This window comes from Dreissena polymorpha, chromosome 9 (assembly GCF_020536995.1).
Source record: "Dreissena polymorpha isolate Duluth1 chromosome 9, UMN_Dpol_1.0, whole genome shotgun sequence".
Lineage (NCBI taxonomy): Eukaryota > Metazoa > Mollusca > Bivalvia > Myida > Dreissenidae > Dreissena > Dreissena polymorpha.
Window position 1 is genome coordinate 51,947,776 of NC_068363.1, and position 15,428 is coordinate 51,963,203.

A 15,428-nucleotide genomic window follows, 5' to 3' on the forward strand; every position below is an offset into this window, starting at 1 on the left:
ATTGGCACGTTAATATGATGGAAGTGACACTTTGTTCTTTATTGCTGTTCGTAACGTGGTATATACGATCGTTAGGTTATTTGTTTATGTATTTTAGTAGTAAAGTGTTTAATAATGTGAAGAAATTTGTTTGTTGTTTGTAAAGGTTAAAAATTCATTAATATATGTTGGCACAAAATTGCAAACGGTTCAATACATATTGCAACTTGGTCAATATTCTGTCATTAAATGCCACCCAACGGTTTGTATTAAAAAGTTCCAATTTATGGTGTTTGCACCTGTTTATAAAGATATGCGATAACTATTTTGTATAACGAGTTCATTTTACATGTATGATCTGTTTGCTGTTCCCTATATATTTCAGCAATAATAATTAGGTACATATCAATCTGTTTAAGTTATTTGTTTTTGTCTGGATTTAATAATATGGTATAAAGTGAAAACCGTTTATAAACATGATCGAAGTTATTTTGCAATATAATTTGTATAGGACATGTATCAAGTCCGGTTTCATGTGAAGTGCAATCATCAACATTAAAATCTGTTTTTATTAACGGACTTTGTAATGCAATATCGCTAATGTATATTAAGAATCACAGTGGCCGTAGTATGGATCCCTGTAGTAAACATGATTTTATAGATTTTTAAAAATCCATTGAATTCGGACAGTTTTAATTGAATGCTATGAAAAATGATACAATTTTAGTTTTCAGACTTAATCGTCCTTGTCCACGAACTCACGAAAACACCGCCCCACCAATTATCATATATTTTACCCATTTATGCCTAGCGTCTAGAAAAAAGGCTTGGTAAACCGCGTAGACCCATATGAGACGCCGCATGATGCGGCGTCTCATCAGGGTCTCCGCTGTTTGCTTAAAGGAATTTCTGTAAGATATTATTCTAAATATAGAAATAAATATACTAGACATCCATAATTTTGGAAATAAATTGATCCAATTTAGAAGGATGGGAGAGTCCACTAGGCATAAATGGGTTAAACCAGTTCTCTATTAGTTTTATAATTGCTTTATTATATGAATGATGTTTCTAAAATCTAATTTTATTTTAATGTATTATACAAATTATTTCAAAATTGTAAATGATATGTGACGGATCATGCCTCTTAAGTATGTGGAATTCTTGCACGAAATGATATTGGCCGGATTTGCTTGTATATTGGCTATCGATGGTTACCCGATATGAATATTGGTAGGCCAATTAATTTGAATCAGAGAAAACTACAGATGAAATGATGTTATGATGTAATAACAAGATTATAGTTATTAGTTGATGTAATAACAAGATTGTTATTTTCCACACTTTAATCATAAACGATTTTTTATAATTTAAATTGAAACTTTATTGCGTTTTAATTGATTATGAAAATTCGGTAATACATGAAGCTTTGTTGATTTAATAAGTGCATGCAGGAATAAAATGTAAAATGCTAACAATGATCAAATTTGTATAGCAGAATGTTAAATCACGTATATAACCCTACAGATGGGTCGTATTCTGAGGTTTTTGATGTTACGCTAGGAGTAAAACTGGGTGAGCCATTATCACCTGTATTATTTATTTTATTCATTATTCACATTAATGATAGTATTGATAATTATAACTTAACCGAAAAAATATACGTTTATTATCGAAAGTGTTGTTTGTATTTGCTAATGCTATTGCAATATTCACTGCCAATCCAGCGAGTCTGCAATGACAAGTAAATTCCATTCATCAATACTCGTGTAAATGGGGAATATAAATAGATCTACATGTTCAACAATGAAAATGTGCATTTTTGAAGAAAAAAAAGAGAATAAGTACTTGTTTGTATAGTTGTACTATTAATCAACAGACACTTTAAATTCTTGAAGAATTCTGATACTTGGGTCTTAAACTACAATATACTGGTAATATATCTAGACCAATATAGGCAAAGAACAAGCCTTAAAAGCGTACAACCATTTATTGTCCATGTTAAGTAAAGTGAAGCTAAGCACTTAAACAAAACTTTCTCTTTTTAACTCCCTTATTGTTCCAATTATTTTATTTGCATCTGAAATATGGGGAATTTACAACATTAAAGAATTAGATAAACTTAATGTTACATTTTGTAAAACTATTCTTTATTAGCGCTCACAGACGTCCAATGCTGCTTTCAAACGTGAATTAGGCAGATTTCCTCTCTCTGTTTTATGTAAAACTATGCCCTCAGTTATTGGGTAAATATTAAGCAATCACCGGATTCGTTGATAACGAACAATGACAATGAAATCAAGTAGGACGTGGATTTATAATACTTAAATGACAACTGTAGTTATTCTTATGAAATAAACCAGGAAACAAAATTCACAAAATACAAATGATAACACACCGAAACTAGAATACTATAAAATGTTTAAGACTTAATTTAGCTTGAAAAATGTCTAGATGGCATTTATAATATAAATAATAAACAACAGTTAACAAGATTAAGACTAAGCGCCCATAAATTAGAAATAGATACTGGTATATATAATAACTTATTAAGAGAAGAACTTAAATTTAAACTTTGTAACACAAGCACTGTTAAATCCAATATCATTTCTATCTTAATTTCTCAATCTAAAAAGATCAAAGAACAAAATATTTTACTCAATCCAACCTGCCAAACTTAGAAACATTTGAGAAATATTGTCAAAATAATACAGTTATTAACAGCTTTACCGGGTTCATTACTGATGTAATTAAACTCCGTGAGGAAAAATTTTGCAGTATTTGCTGCTTCTTAAATTCATATTGTATGATGCCGTTAATATATTACCGATTTATTACTTGTTTTAACATACATAGTTGCTAATACATTTACAGTTTTCAACGTAGTTAATGTTTATTAATATATATGTGTTCTTATTGTACTGATGCACTTTGTCGAATTTGTTAATTTGCATGTAAATGGCAAAGGCATTTTGCCGATGTTCCAATATTAAAAAAAACTATGTAAAGAATAAAAAAATAGCCCTAGTATTGGTACATGTTGTACAGTGGATTTTATAAATGACATATTAAATAGTATGTGTCCCATTTCAAAAATCTGTTCCATATCCCTTTATAAAGAAATGACATGTTGTGAAAATAAAACAAAAAGTTTTCAGAATAAAACGTCATGGTCTGTAATTTCAAAGACCTCTTTGAAATCTTAAACACCGATCAATACTTTTTTTATATCTTCTTTAAATCTTGTCATTTACCGCATTGAATTATTTCGAAATAACTATGTCATCAAAGTCAATTCAACGTATCAGTTAAGTATCGAAATTTATCTATTATGTTAAAACGAAGAGATATCGTTGATTTTTCTGTTGCTTCCTAGATGTTTAAAAAATTCTTCACATTGTTACCCGTTGTTGTTTTTTGCTTTTATCTTTTTTATTTTGCTTTTTAGTTTTATGTTTTATTTATTCATATCATCCATCGACACTCTTTGTATGCTACGACTTACTTTCGTATACGTATGGTATAGACTGCATACTCAGGTTCTCTGTATAGTCGATCTTAATTTCACTGTGTATATGTATTCATAATATGTTTATTTTGTCAAAATCTTGTCTTGCCGATTATGTGAATAAATAAACCGTTATCCGTATTGAAATCGTGTCTCTATTTGCTTCATGAGGGCTTTATTGCATTAGTTATGTTTTCAAACTCATTTTGTGATTAATGCATTATAACAATTAGTAAAAAAATCAAAGCGCTGAAGGCACTGAATTTGTTTTTGAATACGTACACACTATGTAGTATACCAGTGGGAACTATAAACAGGCAGATGCGGTGGTTAGAGCAGACGCTCCTAAGCATTCGTCGTCTGCTTAATTTTACTGCAGTTATCCATACAGGCAGTCAGGGGTTACGGTTCCTAGCGTAGTTAAGCCCATACTGATTTGCAAAATTGCCTCTACATTATTTGTGAGCTAATGCTTACAAATAAAAATAATGTATTCCTGAAGTAAAACGCTTACTACGTGAATTAGGCAGATTGTCTCTTGACATGTTTGATATTGTCCTTGTCATATTTCTTGGTTATTGATCTTTCCCGATTTGAATATCGATTGGACATTAGCGAATTCAAGTGAATGTTGGAAAACTCTAAATGAAATGCTGTTATTTATAATTGTTGTAATGGCTATAGTTAATAAATCCCAACAATGTTTTCATATGCTATAACTTACGCCATTTATGCCACTGGCTGTATTGATGTTTCGTTTTTCTATTATCATTCTTACGTCAATTGAACTGATTAAGTCAATTTTAATCGAACATGCGTTTTTCCAGCGTTTCTTTAAAATAAGAGTATGAACTTTTTTTATAATGTCCAATATTTTTTAACTATTCATTTATAACGCCATAAATTGAATAAAACAACTCAACTAGTTCTCTGAAAATGTGAACATAATCTTTATACCATCACATTATTGTAATGTAATCCTTTTTCATTACATTGCAGATGCGACATACAAACATTAGGTAAAGACCGAACATGTTCAAGTGATGAATCATTAAAATTGGATCAAGCAACATAATTCAGTGAAATCTGCTTTAGGAATTTCGGATAAAACTTAAGCGAGGTTGAAATGGAGGATGACCGAATCGAGGAAGACCAATTATTGGAAGACTCTCAGCAAGCTAAAGAGAATAGCGACATACGCCTCAGCCCTTTTCCATTGTGTGGACCGTGCAGCTTGATAGATAAAACAAAACAAGCAACATCTATATGCAAGATTTGCGAGGGCGAATTTCTTTGCGATGAATGTACCACCCAACACAAAGCTCTAAAATGGACAAAAAGTCATCCACTGTCATCAATTGACTTAAGTGCAGGAAATAATGAAACGTGAGTAACTTTCACAATAAGCTCGTGCTACTTGTGAACAAATTCAACTGAGGATGAGTATAGGACACTATGCAACTAATTTATTCATGTAGAGTTTACAAGTGGTAGATTAATGATAGCAAGCTATACGGCAAACGTAATATACTGCATATAGCCAATTCGTTCATATAATCTTAAATCGTACCAAGTAAAATAAACATTTTGCATCGGTATTACAATGTATGTTTTTTTCCCATGTTACAGGTCACAGTTGCTTGAACTTAAATCTAAATATCTACAAACCGTCAACGAAGACCCAACCAAATTGGTATGTATTTTAATTGCAATAAATTAATTTAAAAGTCAAATTAATTAATTGATTTATTGTCAATTAATTAAATAAATAATTCACACTTGTGTTAACAATATATACATATGCTTAATGAAATTTGTATTTATTTAATATTGTTGCAATGTTTTGCGATTTATTGTTGTACAGAAAAAACCAGGTAAGCCGACAGCTATTGAAATCAAGTTTGACCAAGTCCAACTTAGCTGGGCGCAGCCAATACAGTTTAGAGAAAGAGATTGCTTTGAAGTCAGTTTTAAAGAAAACAAACCCGACACAAGATGGAAAGTATATGGCGACAGTTTTTCAACGTGCAGCTGCATTTTGGTAAACTTGAAAACAGACACTCAATATGTATTTCGAGTTCGGGTAGTTTATGTAGATATGGAGGGTCCTTACAGTGAGGAAAGTGATATTATTCAAACTCCTAGATCCACTGCTTCTGAAATGGTCGAGTTTTCTGTTCGCGTTGGTGAACAGAACATTATACCGGCTCGGTATGCATTACCATTAAAAGAAATTAAAGCAGCTAGAAATAACACAGCAAGAACAAGAAAATTTGTCGTAGGTAAGATAGACGCAAATGTGCAGATATGATTATTGCATAATTAATAATTATAACCCATATTACAAATAAATATATATCCTACAAATGAGTTTTTTTTATAATCTGGCCATGCGAACACACACATGTGGCTAATACAATATTTAGTTATTCAAAAGAACACCGTATGTATACAAATTTGATTATTGAGCGTTTAATTCGAATAGGAAATGAACAATACAGAACACCAATTGAGAAGACTATCATGATGGTAGGTGAAACGGGAACTGGAAAAAGTACTCTCGTCGATGGAATGGCCAACTACCTTCTTGGAGTTGACTGGAGCGATCCCTTTAGATTTCAACTTGTTGTTCTTGAGGACGATGAAAAAACAAAATCCCATAATCAGGTATGATTGTTATTTATTAAATATTTTTCATTGATACAAGTACATCATATACATTTCAGCTGATGAAATTAATATAACATACATTTTTGTATTTCAACAATTTAAAGATTGAAAATAACAACATCTGCAACTAAATTATATTATCTGAATTTATAATTAAGTGATTAGTCCAAAATATGTGTGTGCTAATGATATACATAGCTACATATGTGAAGCAGCAACAAATTGGCAGAACTTCTATTATTTACAATTTATAAACAATATAAAGGCGTTAACAATAATAGTTTGCTTGATTTATTTCATCATCTCGTTTTGCCGTTATGTATGTTATATTTTCCACCATCAGCATAGGGCAATCAATACGTTTGTTTACATGTTAGAACCAATACCGTTTTTTTGTTTGATAATTTAAACTTTTAAGCAATTGCTTTGACAAGTCTTAACGTGTAATTATTTATTTCATAAGTAATTGAACTTTCTGTTTCAGGCATTATCACAAACTGAATGGATTACTTGCTACACAATTCATCCCCAAAAAGGAAGTAGATACGCGCACACAATCAACATAATTGATACCCCAGGATTTGGGGATACAAGAGGGATTGAGAGAGACCGTGAAATTGTGGATCAAATTCGAGAATTGTTCACATCGAAAGGGGACAAAGGAGTAACAGAAATTGACGCCGTTTGCTTCTTAATTAAGGCGCCTGATGCTCGACTAACAGCAATTCAGAGCTATATATTCCAGTCCATAATGTCTTTGTTTGGAAAAAATATTGAAGACAACATTTGTTCTCTGATTACATTTGCAGATGGCGATGATCCTCCTGTCTATGCAGCTTTGAAAGAATCAAATTTGCCGTTTGGAGAAAGATTCACTTTCAATAACTCTGGGCTTTTTGTAAATAACAAAAATGTATCACCAAAGTCACTTGCGCCGATATTCTGGCATATGGGACTTCAGAGCTTTGACAATTTTTTCAAGCATATAGATACTTTGTTCAGAAAGAGTTTGCAACAAACTGGTGATGTTTTAATTGAAAGAAAACGCATAGAAGCAACACTTGAAACCCTACAGCCGAATCTTAATGCTGCTCTAAACATAGTTAAGGAATTGAAAGATGAAATCGAGATTTTGGAAAAAAACAAATCCATCATAGCTGAAAATACTAATTTTGAATATACTGTGGATGAAACTCACCAGGTGAAAAACGCTCTTCTTCCTGGGGAATACGTCACATGCTGCACACACTGTCATTATACATGCCATAGACCGTGTGGTATACCAAATGATGCGGATAAGCATGGCTGCGCAGCCATGTCTGGAGGCATTTGCACTGTTTGTCCGGCAAGATGCCACTGGACACAACACCAGAACACACCGTACTATTTCACATTTGAAACTGTTAAGGTTCGAAAAACGTATGCAGAAATGGAAAAGAAATATAAAGATGCGTCCGGAAAAAAACTTTCACAGGAGGACATATTGAGAAAAATGCGTGAGAAACTGCAACAAATGGTGGAAACAATAACAAAAATGATGGAGGTCGTTAAAAACAGTAATGAACGTCTAACTGAAATCGCACTTCGTCCAAACCCGCTTACTATGTCCGAACACATCAAGCAGATGATCGAAAACGAAAATGTTACAAAGAAGAAAGGATATCAAGCACGTGTTGACACATTGTATCGACTCCTTGAAAAGACAAAAATCGCTGACACTGCTCAAAAGCTAAACGAAGAGTTTGACACCGTTGGAGTAAAGGGGAATGCAAAAGATACATTTCTTAAAGGCTTGCAAGGTGTGTTCAAATTATTTGGCTTTAAGCTTTCCTGAGCTGGCAAGCATTCTTTTTCATTCAGATAGCCAACGAAACAAGTTTCAATAATAATAAAAACTCATGCGATGTATGTAAATGTTACTGACAACAAATATGTTGAAAAGACATGGATATGAATTGATTATAAATTGATTGTTTTTAAGAAAAGAATAATATGTGTGTTTATGTAAAACTAAACAACCAACGACATGCCTCTATTTATTTATAACAAAAAAAGAAATCACTCATTGCCATAGAAAAACAGATGCAAAATGTTGTGTAAATAGTTCAAAGAAATTTTCCTTACTGATGCATATACTTCGTAAGTATACAATTCTAGGCATCTACAGACTTTTCAGTAAGACTAAACCGTATGTAATTGTACATTGTATTTCATTCTCAACAATTCAAGATTTGTTAAAACGGTGTATATGCGCTTGTCGGCAAAATATTGTAATTGATATTGAAGAGTTGCTTAATTGTTTGTTGTTATGCTTCGATTATTGTTGTTTTTTTATGTAAAAAGTTGGTAGTTTTATGTTGCCATTTGTTATGTGCATCTAATAATGTACGATAATTGTATGACAATCATTTAGAAAGGGTTCCAAAATTGAAGAACTACAGGAATAGTCTCTGTTTGTTATCCAACAACTCTCGATATCACGTCTTATGAGTCCCAACAATTTGAACACCGCAATAAGTGTCTCTAGATTGTCAAAATTTCATAGATAAATTCATTTAAAGTAGCATTTACGCTCGGATGTTTTACAGCGATTGATATTCCTTGAACGATAAAATGAAAGTTTGTATCGAAAAAGAAATCACGCGTGATTTTTAATATTTAAAGTAGACGGTTATTCGCAATAATTAGGTTTTTACGAAATGTATTAAATTGTTTACTTTTTATTGAAATAAAGGTTAACATTTTATGGATTTTAATTCGCTTAATGCTGAACTTATTGCTTCAAAGAATAGCTTAATTCAAATTTTTCTTCCACGATTTGTATCCACAAAACTCTTGCTGCTTTAATATTTGTAAACGTTGCGTATTTTTAATTTTGCAATTATGCTAAATTTTTGTTTGTTCAAATGCTTTTTGTGTATATACTTTATGTTATAAAAAAAATCATGTATAAAAAAGTTTCCTTGCTGTTTCAAAATTATATTTTAGAAGCAATTGTGATTGAGATATTTTTCGTAAAAAATGTTTAATTTTACTTATAAACATGAAATGATATGCGTGTATTTCCATACATTATATATTCATTACAGTATAATAATAGTATGAAGGTATACTAGTATTTGCTTTCAATGTGTATTTTCGATATGTTACAATATGTTTCAATAATAAACCGCGCTTGCAATGCATGAGTTATTTAACATTTTATTTTAAAATTTTAAATATAAAACTTCTTAACACACCAATATGATAGTTACATGTAATTGGATGTTGGTTTTTAGTTATTTATTTATTTATACTCAAAGAACTCCATAGCGTCATAAACAAAAATCATTTTCCTAACTCAGCCAAATTGGCACTGACCTGTGATTTTTTCCGTAGCTGTCAAGCCCAAGTTTTGAAAATTGGTAATATTCAATAACTGATTGAATATCTGTTGTGTGCAGCCTACTATAAAGGTATGGTGTGTTTTATACAAAAGTATCAATCGTGAAACATCGGCTATCTCGGATTCCTCCGTAAGATCACTCTGGATCAGCAGACGATTTATTTCATAAATCAATCTCTGGGTTAATGGTCGCCATCTTTCGAACTACTTTCAAAAGTACAACAACAACAATAACAGTAGGAGACAATTTTAATTGCGAAAAGTTCAAAAATTGAGTACATGTGTCACGGTTGATGAGTGGAGTAGTGTTATTTTCAACTGTGTACGAAGCATTTGAACTGGTAGTGGAATAACCGAATTGTTGGTGGAAATGGTATTTATAAATATCATATATCTAGTAACTCATCATCGTCTAGAATTATCATCAGCATCATTTCTGTGGAACATTGCAATATTCATAATACAAGTGTTTCATAGCTATGGTGCTTTTGACATAGTTCACTAACCATCAAGACTGAAATGATTCATGCACACAGGTAAAGTAAATAATTGAATTTGTGCAGAATGTTTATTTTTTACAAATTATTATTTTATTTGACCAATTTATTTTAGATAGATTGCACTGAAACTCAAAGTCTAAAGCTTAGTAAGACACTTAAGCCAGTTTTCTGAGAAGAAACAATACTTGTTCAGAGTAAAGCAGGCTCATGCGGCCTCTGGTTTATTTATTTTGCCTCGGCCTTTAACCTGGGTCGCTTTGATTTCAGGTGTTTAGCCCCCATATCAAAAAGGCTCTCGACCCTATATGTAGTTATTCATATTGTTTAAAGATTTTGAGAACCCTCACTCGGTGCCAGTGGGGATAAAACAGGGACCTTCTTATAGCTAGATGAATGCATCAAATATGAGAGCAACGCTTTATAATCAATAACTTTATAATTGATGATTCTGTTCTTTTAACTACATGTTTGTACATTACTAACTTACCAAAACAATGTGAAACACATTTTTATGCCCCCAAAGGAGGGCATATAGTGATCACACTGTCCGTCTGTCTATCCGTCACACTTTGCATTTAGGTTTCGAAAAAATGCTCATAACTTCTATGTCGCTTCAGATGTAACATTCATATTTGATATGCAAATGTATATGGACAAGGCCTTTCCATACACACACAAATTTTGACCCCTTTGACCTTGAACTTAGGGTCAGCGTTTAGGTTTTGAAAAATGCTCATAACTTCTATTAAAGCGTTTATCGGGGGCGTGTGTCATCCTACGGAGACAGCTCTTGTTTTTGCTACTGTCCTCTGCACAAACCATGATATATCTGCATATATGCATCCAACCAAATCAGTAAAACTATTTGACACTTATTTACAGTAAACTTATTGCATGTTAACTTTTCAACAATATATATATATATATATATATATATAATATATATAACAGATCTTGAAAAAAACACACATCAAACTTCAAATTGTTTTAGTAAATTATAGGCTTTAATTGGTATTGTGACATTGACACCACTCATGCATGCGACTATACAATTATACAACTATGGGACACATTATTTATGAGAAATTCCAATACATCAACATATCGTCTCAGATTTAAGGCAGATAATCTGGTGCTTTTTTGCTGCCATTTTTACTATTACACATTTTTTCATTTTATGTTATGATGCATTGATCTTGTTTCTAAATTAACCAAGCAATCATGTTAAACTGTTGAAGAAAGATGTTGTCTGATAAATATAGAAAATATAATCACTACAAAGTGAACAAAATTCAGTTGATTACTGTGACCAACGAAGATTTGCCAAAGAGCAATTCAGATCATTATTTAAATTAAATACAAGTAATATGAAAGTCTGCCTATTGGATCCCAGTTAAGACTTATTTGTCAAATCTTCACATTAATTTTCCCTTAGCCATTAATTTTCCGCTTATATCTTGCTTATTTTGTGAAAACTTTAAAAATATTCTTGTCCTTAACTCTAGGACATAGGGCTACCACATTTTGTATGTAGTGAGATATAGTAGTCCTCTACAAAGTTTGCTCAAATTATGCCCCTGGGGTTAAATTTGACCCAGCCCAGAAGGTCACAAAAGTGTACATGTGCTTAAATAGGGCCTATATTTAAGTATTTGCACATGCAGAGAAATTTGTTTCAGCCTTTTTTTTCAGCAGTGGAGCGATACAGGGCCATCATGGCCCTCTTGTTTAAATACTCAAAAAATAAAACCGTGTTCATGCTTGCATGAACACAGTTTATAAATGCTGTCAGAATTATAAAATATGCAATTACTATAAATACAAATGCCAGGGAAAAGTGCTTTTTGTACTAAAAAATTCGAATGAATATTACAATAATACATTCTGAATACTTTAGTATGTAATTAACAGTTTTGTCTGAGAAAATCACTAAATTTTATATATTTATTCAAATTCACACAAATCATATTTCAAAAACACATAATTACTTCAAATCCTTTCACACAATACTGAAAAAAATGCACAGTTTCTGATTGTTATTGATTCTTTATCAATTTATACATGTACCATTTTTTAATCTTGATGCATCCTCAATTGTATTATGCACATCTTAATCTGTTTTAACAATTATAATATAAAGATTAAGGCTGACTCAGTAAAATAATAATCCATGATTTCTGCAGTACTTGCAGACAAACTAGGAATACTGCTGTGATATTATCTATCTATCTAATGGGATATTAATAAGGCTTCAATAGAAAAAAATCAAAGCATACACATGTATATAATGTGTATGTATATATTAGTTAAACTTAAATTGATTGACCATCAATAAAAAGATATAATAATATATGTATATATATATATATATATATATATATATATATATATATATATATATATATATATATATATATATATATATATATATATATATATCCTTGTAAAACTAAAAATTAAATAAGTATGTTTCTATTACATCATTTAGGACTTTTATTTTCAGACAAAGTAGAGTGAAGCTTAAAACAGTATCCAATTGTAACAGTCAATTTTGGGAAAATCAACCTTATAATTATTTTCTGTGTTGGTCAATGTCATAATTGGTATAAAATGTATATTGAACTGGAAGTTTTCTTTATTTTAAATGATAACATTTGCTTGGTCAGCCATAATTGTCACAATCAAGTGGTCTTTTTACACTGTAGTTTTCTCACTGACTATGGGTTTGTTCTGAGAATGAGCCACACAAAGTATCGTTGGGGAGATGAGTTGTCAATTTTATGTAAAAAGTCTTTCATAATCCAGTATACCTGTAAAAAGTGAATTTGTAACTAATAAGCACACAATATACACAATTAAAATTGTATGCATTTAGATTTATTTAGTACTGCACATTAATCATTTTCCAAAATTATGTAGCAACATTATATTATATAATGCTGCAATACTAAAGTAATTTACTAATTAAAGGTCGCTGATGTGTAATGGATGTGGTGCCCTCTAATGTTCTGGAGGTCACTGGTTTGATCCCCAGTGTGGGAGCATTATTAAGAAATCTCCAAGAGACACCCAAGTACTGGTTCTAGGCCCAGGAAACGAACTCAAGAGCATTTCACATACATGTATGTAGTTAGTACTTTAAATTTAATCGAACTAAAATTGGATAAAAATTAAAAAATGAAACCCTTATTAATACATTTTATTTTGAATCAAGCAAATGTGGAAATTCATTAAAAATAATGAGAAAATTTTTAAAATTCTACTTTAAAGTAATCATGATAATTTAGATTATTTTCAGAATATTTAATGATGATAATGATACAATTATATATTACCTAAATGATAAAAATAAAACATGTTATGTTAATTTATGAAAAAAACGTTTTAATTTTATCAATATCATGGTAATTACAACTAGATACAGGCAATTAGATCAGAAACGTGCATTAATTATATTAATGATCAACCCAGACATTTGTAGTGATATATGGTCACTATTTTGATTTACGTTCTATACATGACCTGTCATAAAAGGTATTTTTTAGCCAGTACTACAATCGGCAATGATAGTCTGTATTGCATACATATTCCACCGTCTATTATCGATTCGCTTCCTCAAACTGAACAAATATTTAATGTTTACATCGCGAAACGTAATGCATCTAGTTTCACTTTCGGTTTGGTTGGTTTTGTAAACACCGTAATTTCATCTTAAAAATTGGATGATAGGGTGATTAAATAATAATGGAAAAGTAAATCCCTTGGATAATAGGTCAAAATGCAACACAAATGAACGTTAATAGTGCTCTTAATATCAAAGTTTCGGTAAAAAGTTTGGCGCTAGTTCAACGCGCATCGTATACAGCCTCATAACAATAGACTGACAACCTTTTGGGTAGTAAAGTAGTAATACAAGGCAATATGGCGACCGTTAGCCACGAGGCCTATCTTACGGAGGAATCCGAGATAGCCGATGTATCACGATTGCCGTAAGATTGATTTCAATCGTGATACATCGGCTATCTCGGATTCCTCCGTAAGATTGATTTATGAAATAAATCGTCTGCTGATCCAGAGTGGATTGATTTATGAAATAAATCGTCTGCTGATCCAGAGTGACAAAAGTATATGCCATGTTTGACCGTTATCAATCTTTAAACCAATATATCAATATACATGGCAAGGAAAATCACCGAACATGTCTGTATCGGCGTTGTCCTTACAATAGCTTGGTCGTTATGCACTATTATACTTATGCTGTTTCCTTATAAAAACCTTAATGTGACATACAAAGAAAATTACTTTCCGTTACTTGATGTTAACATTTAAACATGATTAAGTGATTATTAGCCTTTATTAATTAAATTACAAAATGAAATGCATTTTATTTGAATGTGATATAAGTACACATAATTTTTAACGCCGAACATTCAATTGGGCAGCACAAAAGTCAGTTCAGAATGTTTTCTAGTAAATCATATCTGGAGCCAGAATGGGCTATCGATACACGACAAGTGTATGCTGAAAGCATAGTCTTGCTTCAACGTATGCAATAACTCGACACAATCATCGATAACGACACAATGCAAGGATATAATGTGAATCTATAGAAGACAACCATACCGGTAAAAGCCGTATAGACCAGTCATTGTTGATTTTCTGCGCATACGCACTTACTTTTTGGCAAAAACACTATGTACACACTCGTAAAACACATCAATATAGGCATGTGTTTAGTCAATAAATTAATCAAAGAGACGAAGCAAAACACAAAACACCTTTAGTTTCAACATATTCATTTTAGCTTGATTGCATCGAAAGCCTAAGGATTATATAATCGCTCTCAATTCCGTTTCCTGGGCCTAAAACCAGTACTTGGTGTCTTTGGGGGAGATCTAAAGAACGCTCCCACGGTGGGGATCGAACCCGTGACCTCCCGATCGCTATACGGACACCATTTCTATTACACCACGGCTATTATAAAGAAAATGCCGGTGAACAATCTAGCATTCACATGTTTTGTGCAATAATCATCAAACCTGCTCAGATCATTTCAGATCAGATCATGATTTTTTTATGATACCTAAATTGGGTTTGAAAATTATTCTGTTTGGTTTAAAGAGCATGGTTGCTAGGTGGCGGGGCATTTGTCATTTATAATCATAGTGCAATCCTGTGAACACTATTAAAGTCATATTTTGTGTCAAATCTTCATTAAACTTGCTCAGAAAATTTGTTCTAATGATTTATCAATTGAATTTGAAAATGGTGTTGCTCAATGGAAAAACATGGCATTCAGTGAGCAAGGAAGTTTTTCTCACATGGATACAGTGAAACCTCTTTAACACTTTAGAAGTAATATTTCTTTCAAGTCCTATGTTCATGA

The 15,428-nt window shown here is 31.7% G+C and overlaps 1 protein-coding gene across 1 annotated transcript in view; it reads left to right on the top strand.

Moving 5' to 3' along the window:
* LOC127844798 (uncharacterized) overlaps positions 1 to 9,342 on the top strand; it is a 10,397-nt gene extending 1,055 nt beyond the window's left edge. The window contains exons 2-6 of the mRNA XM_052375296.1: positions 4,487 to 4,873; positions 5,117 to 5,180; positions 5,352 to 5,769; positions 5,973 to 6,154; positions 6,642 to 9,342. Coding sequence (XP_052231256.1) covers positions 4,614 to 4,873; positions 5,117 to 5,180; positions 5,352 to 5,769; positions 5,973 to 6,154; positions 6,642 to 7,991 — 2,274 coding nt within the window. The 5' untranslated portion in view covers positions 4,487 to 4,613 and the 3' untranslated portion in view covers positions 7,992 to 9,342. The remainder of the gene's footprint in view (positions 1 to 4,486; positions 4,874 to 5,116; positions 5,181 to 5,351; positions 5,770 to 5,972; positions 6,155 to 6,641) is intronic.
* Positions 9,343 to 15,428: the final 6,086 nt, after the last annotated feature.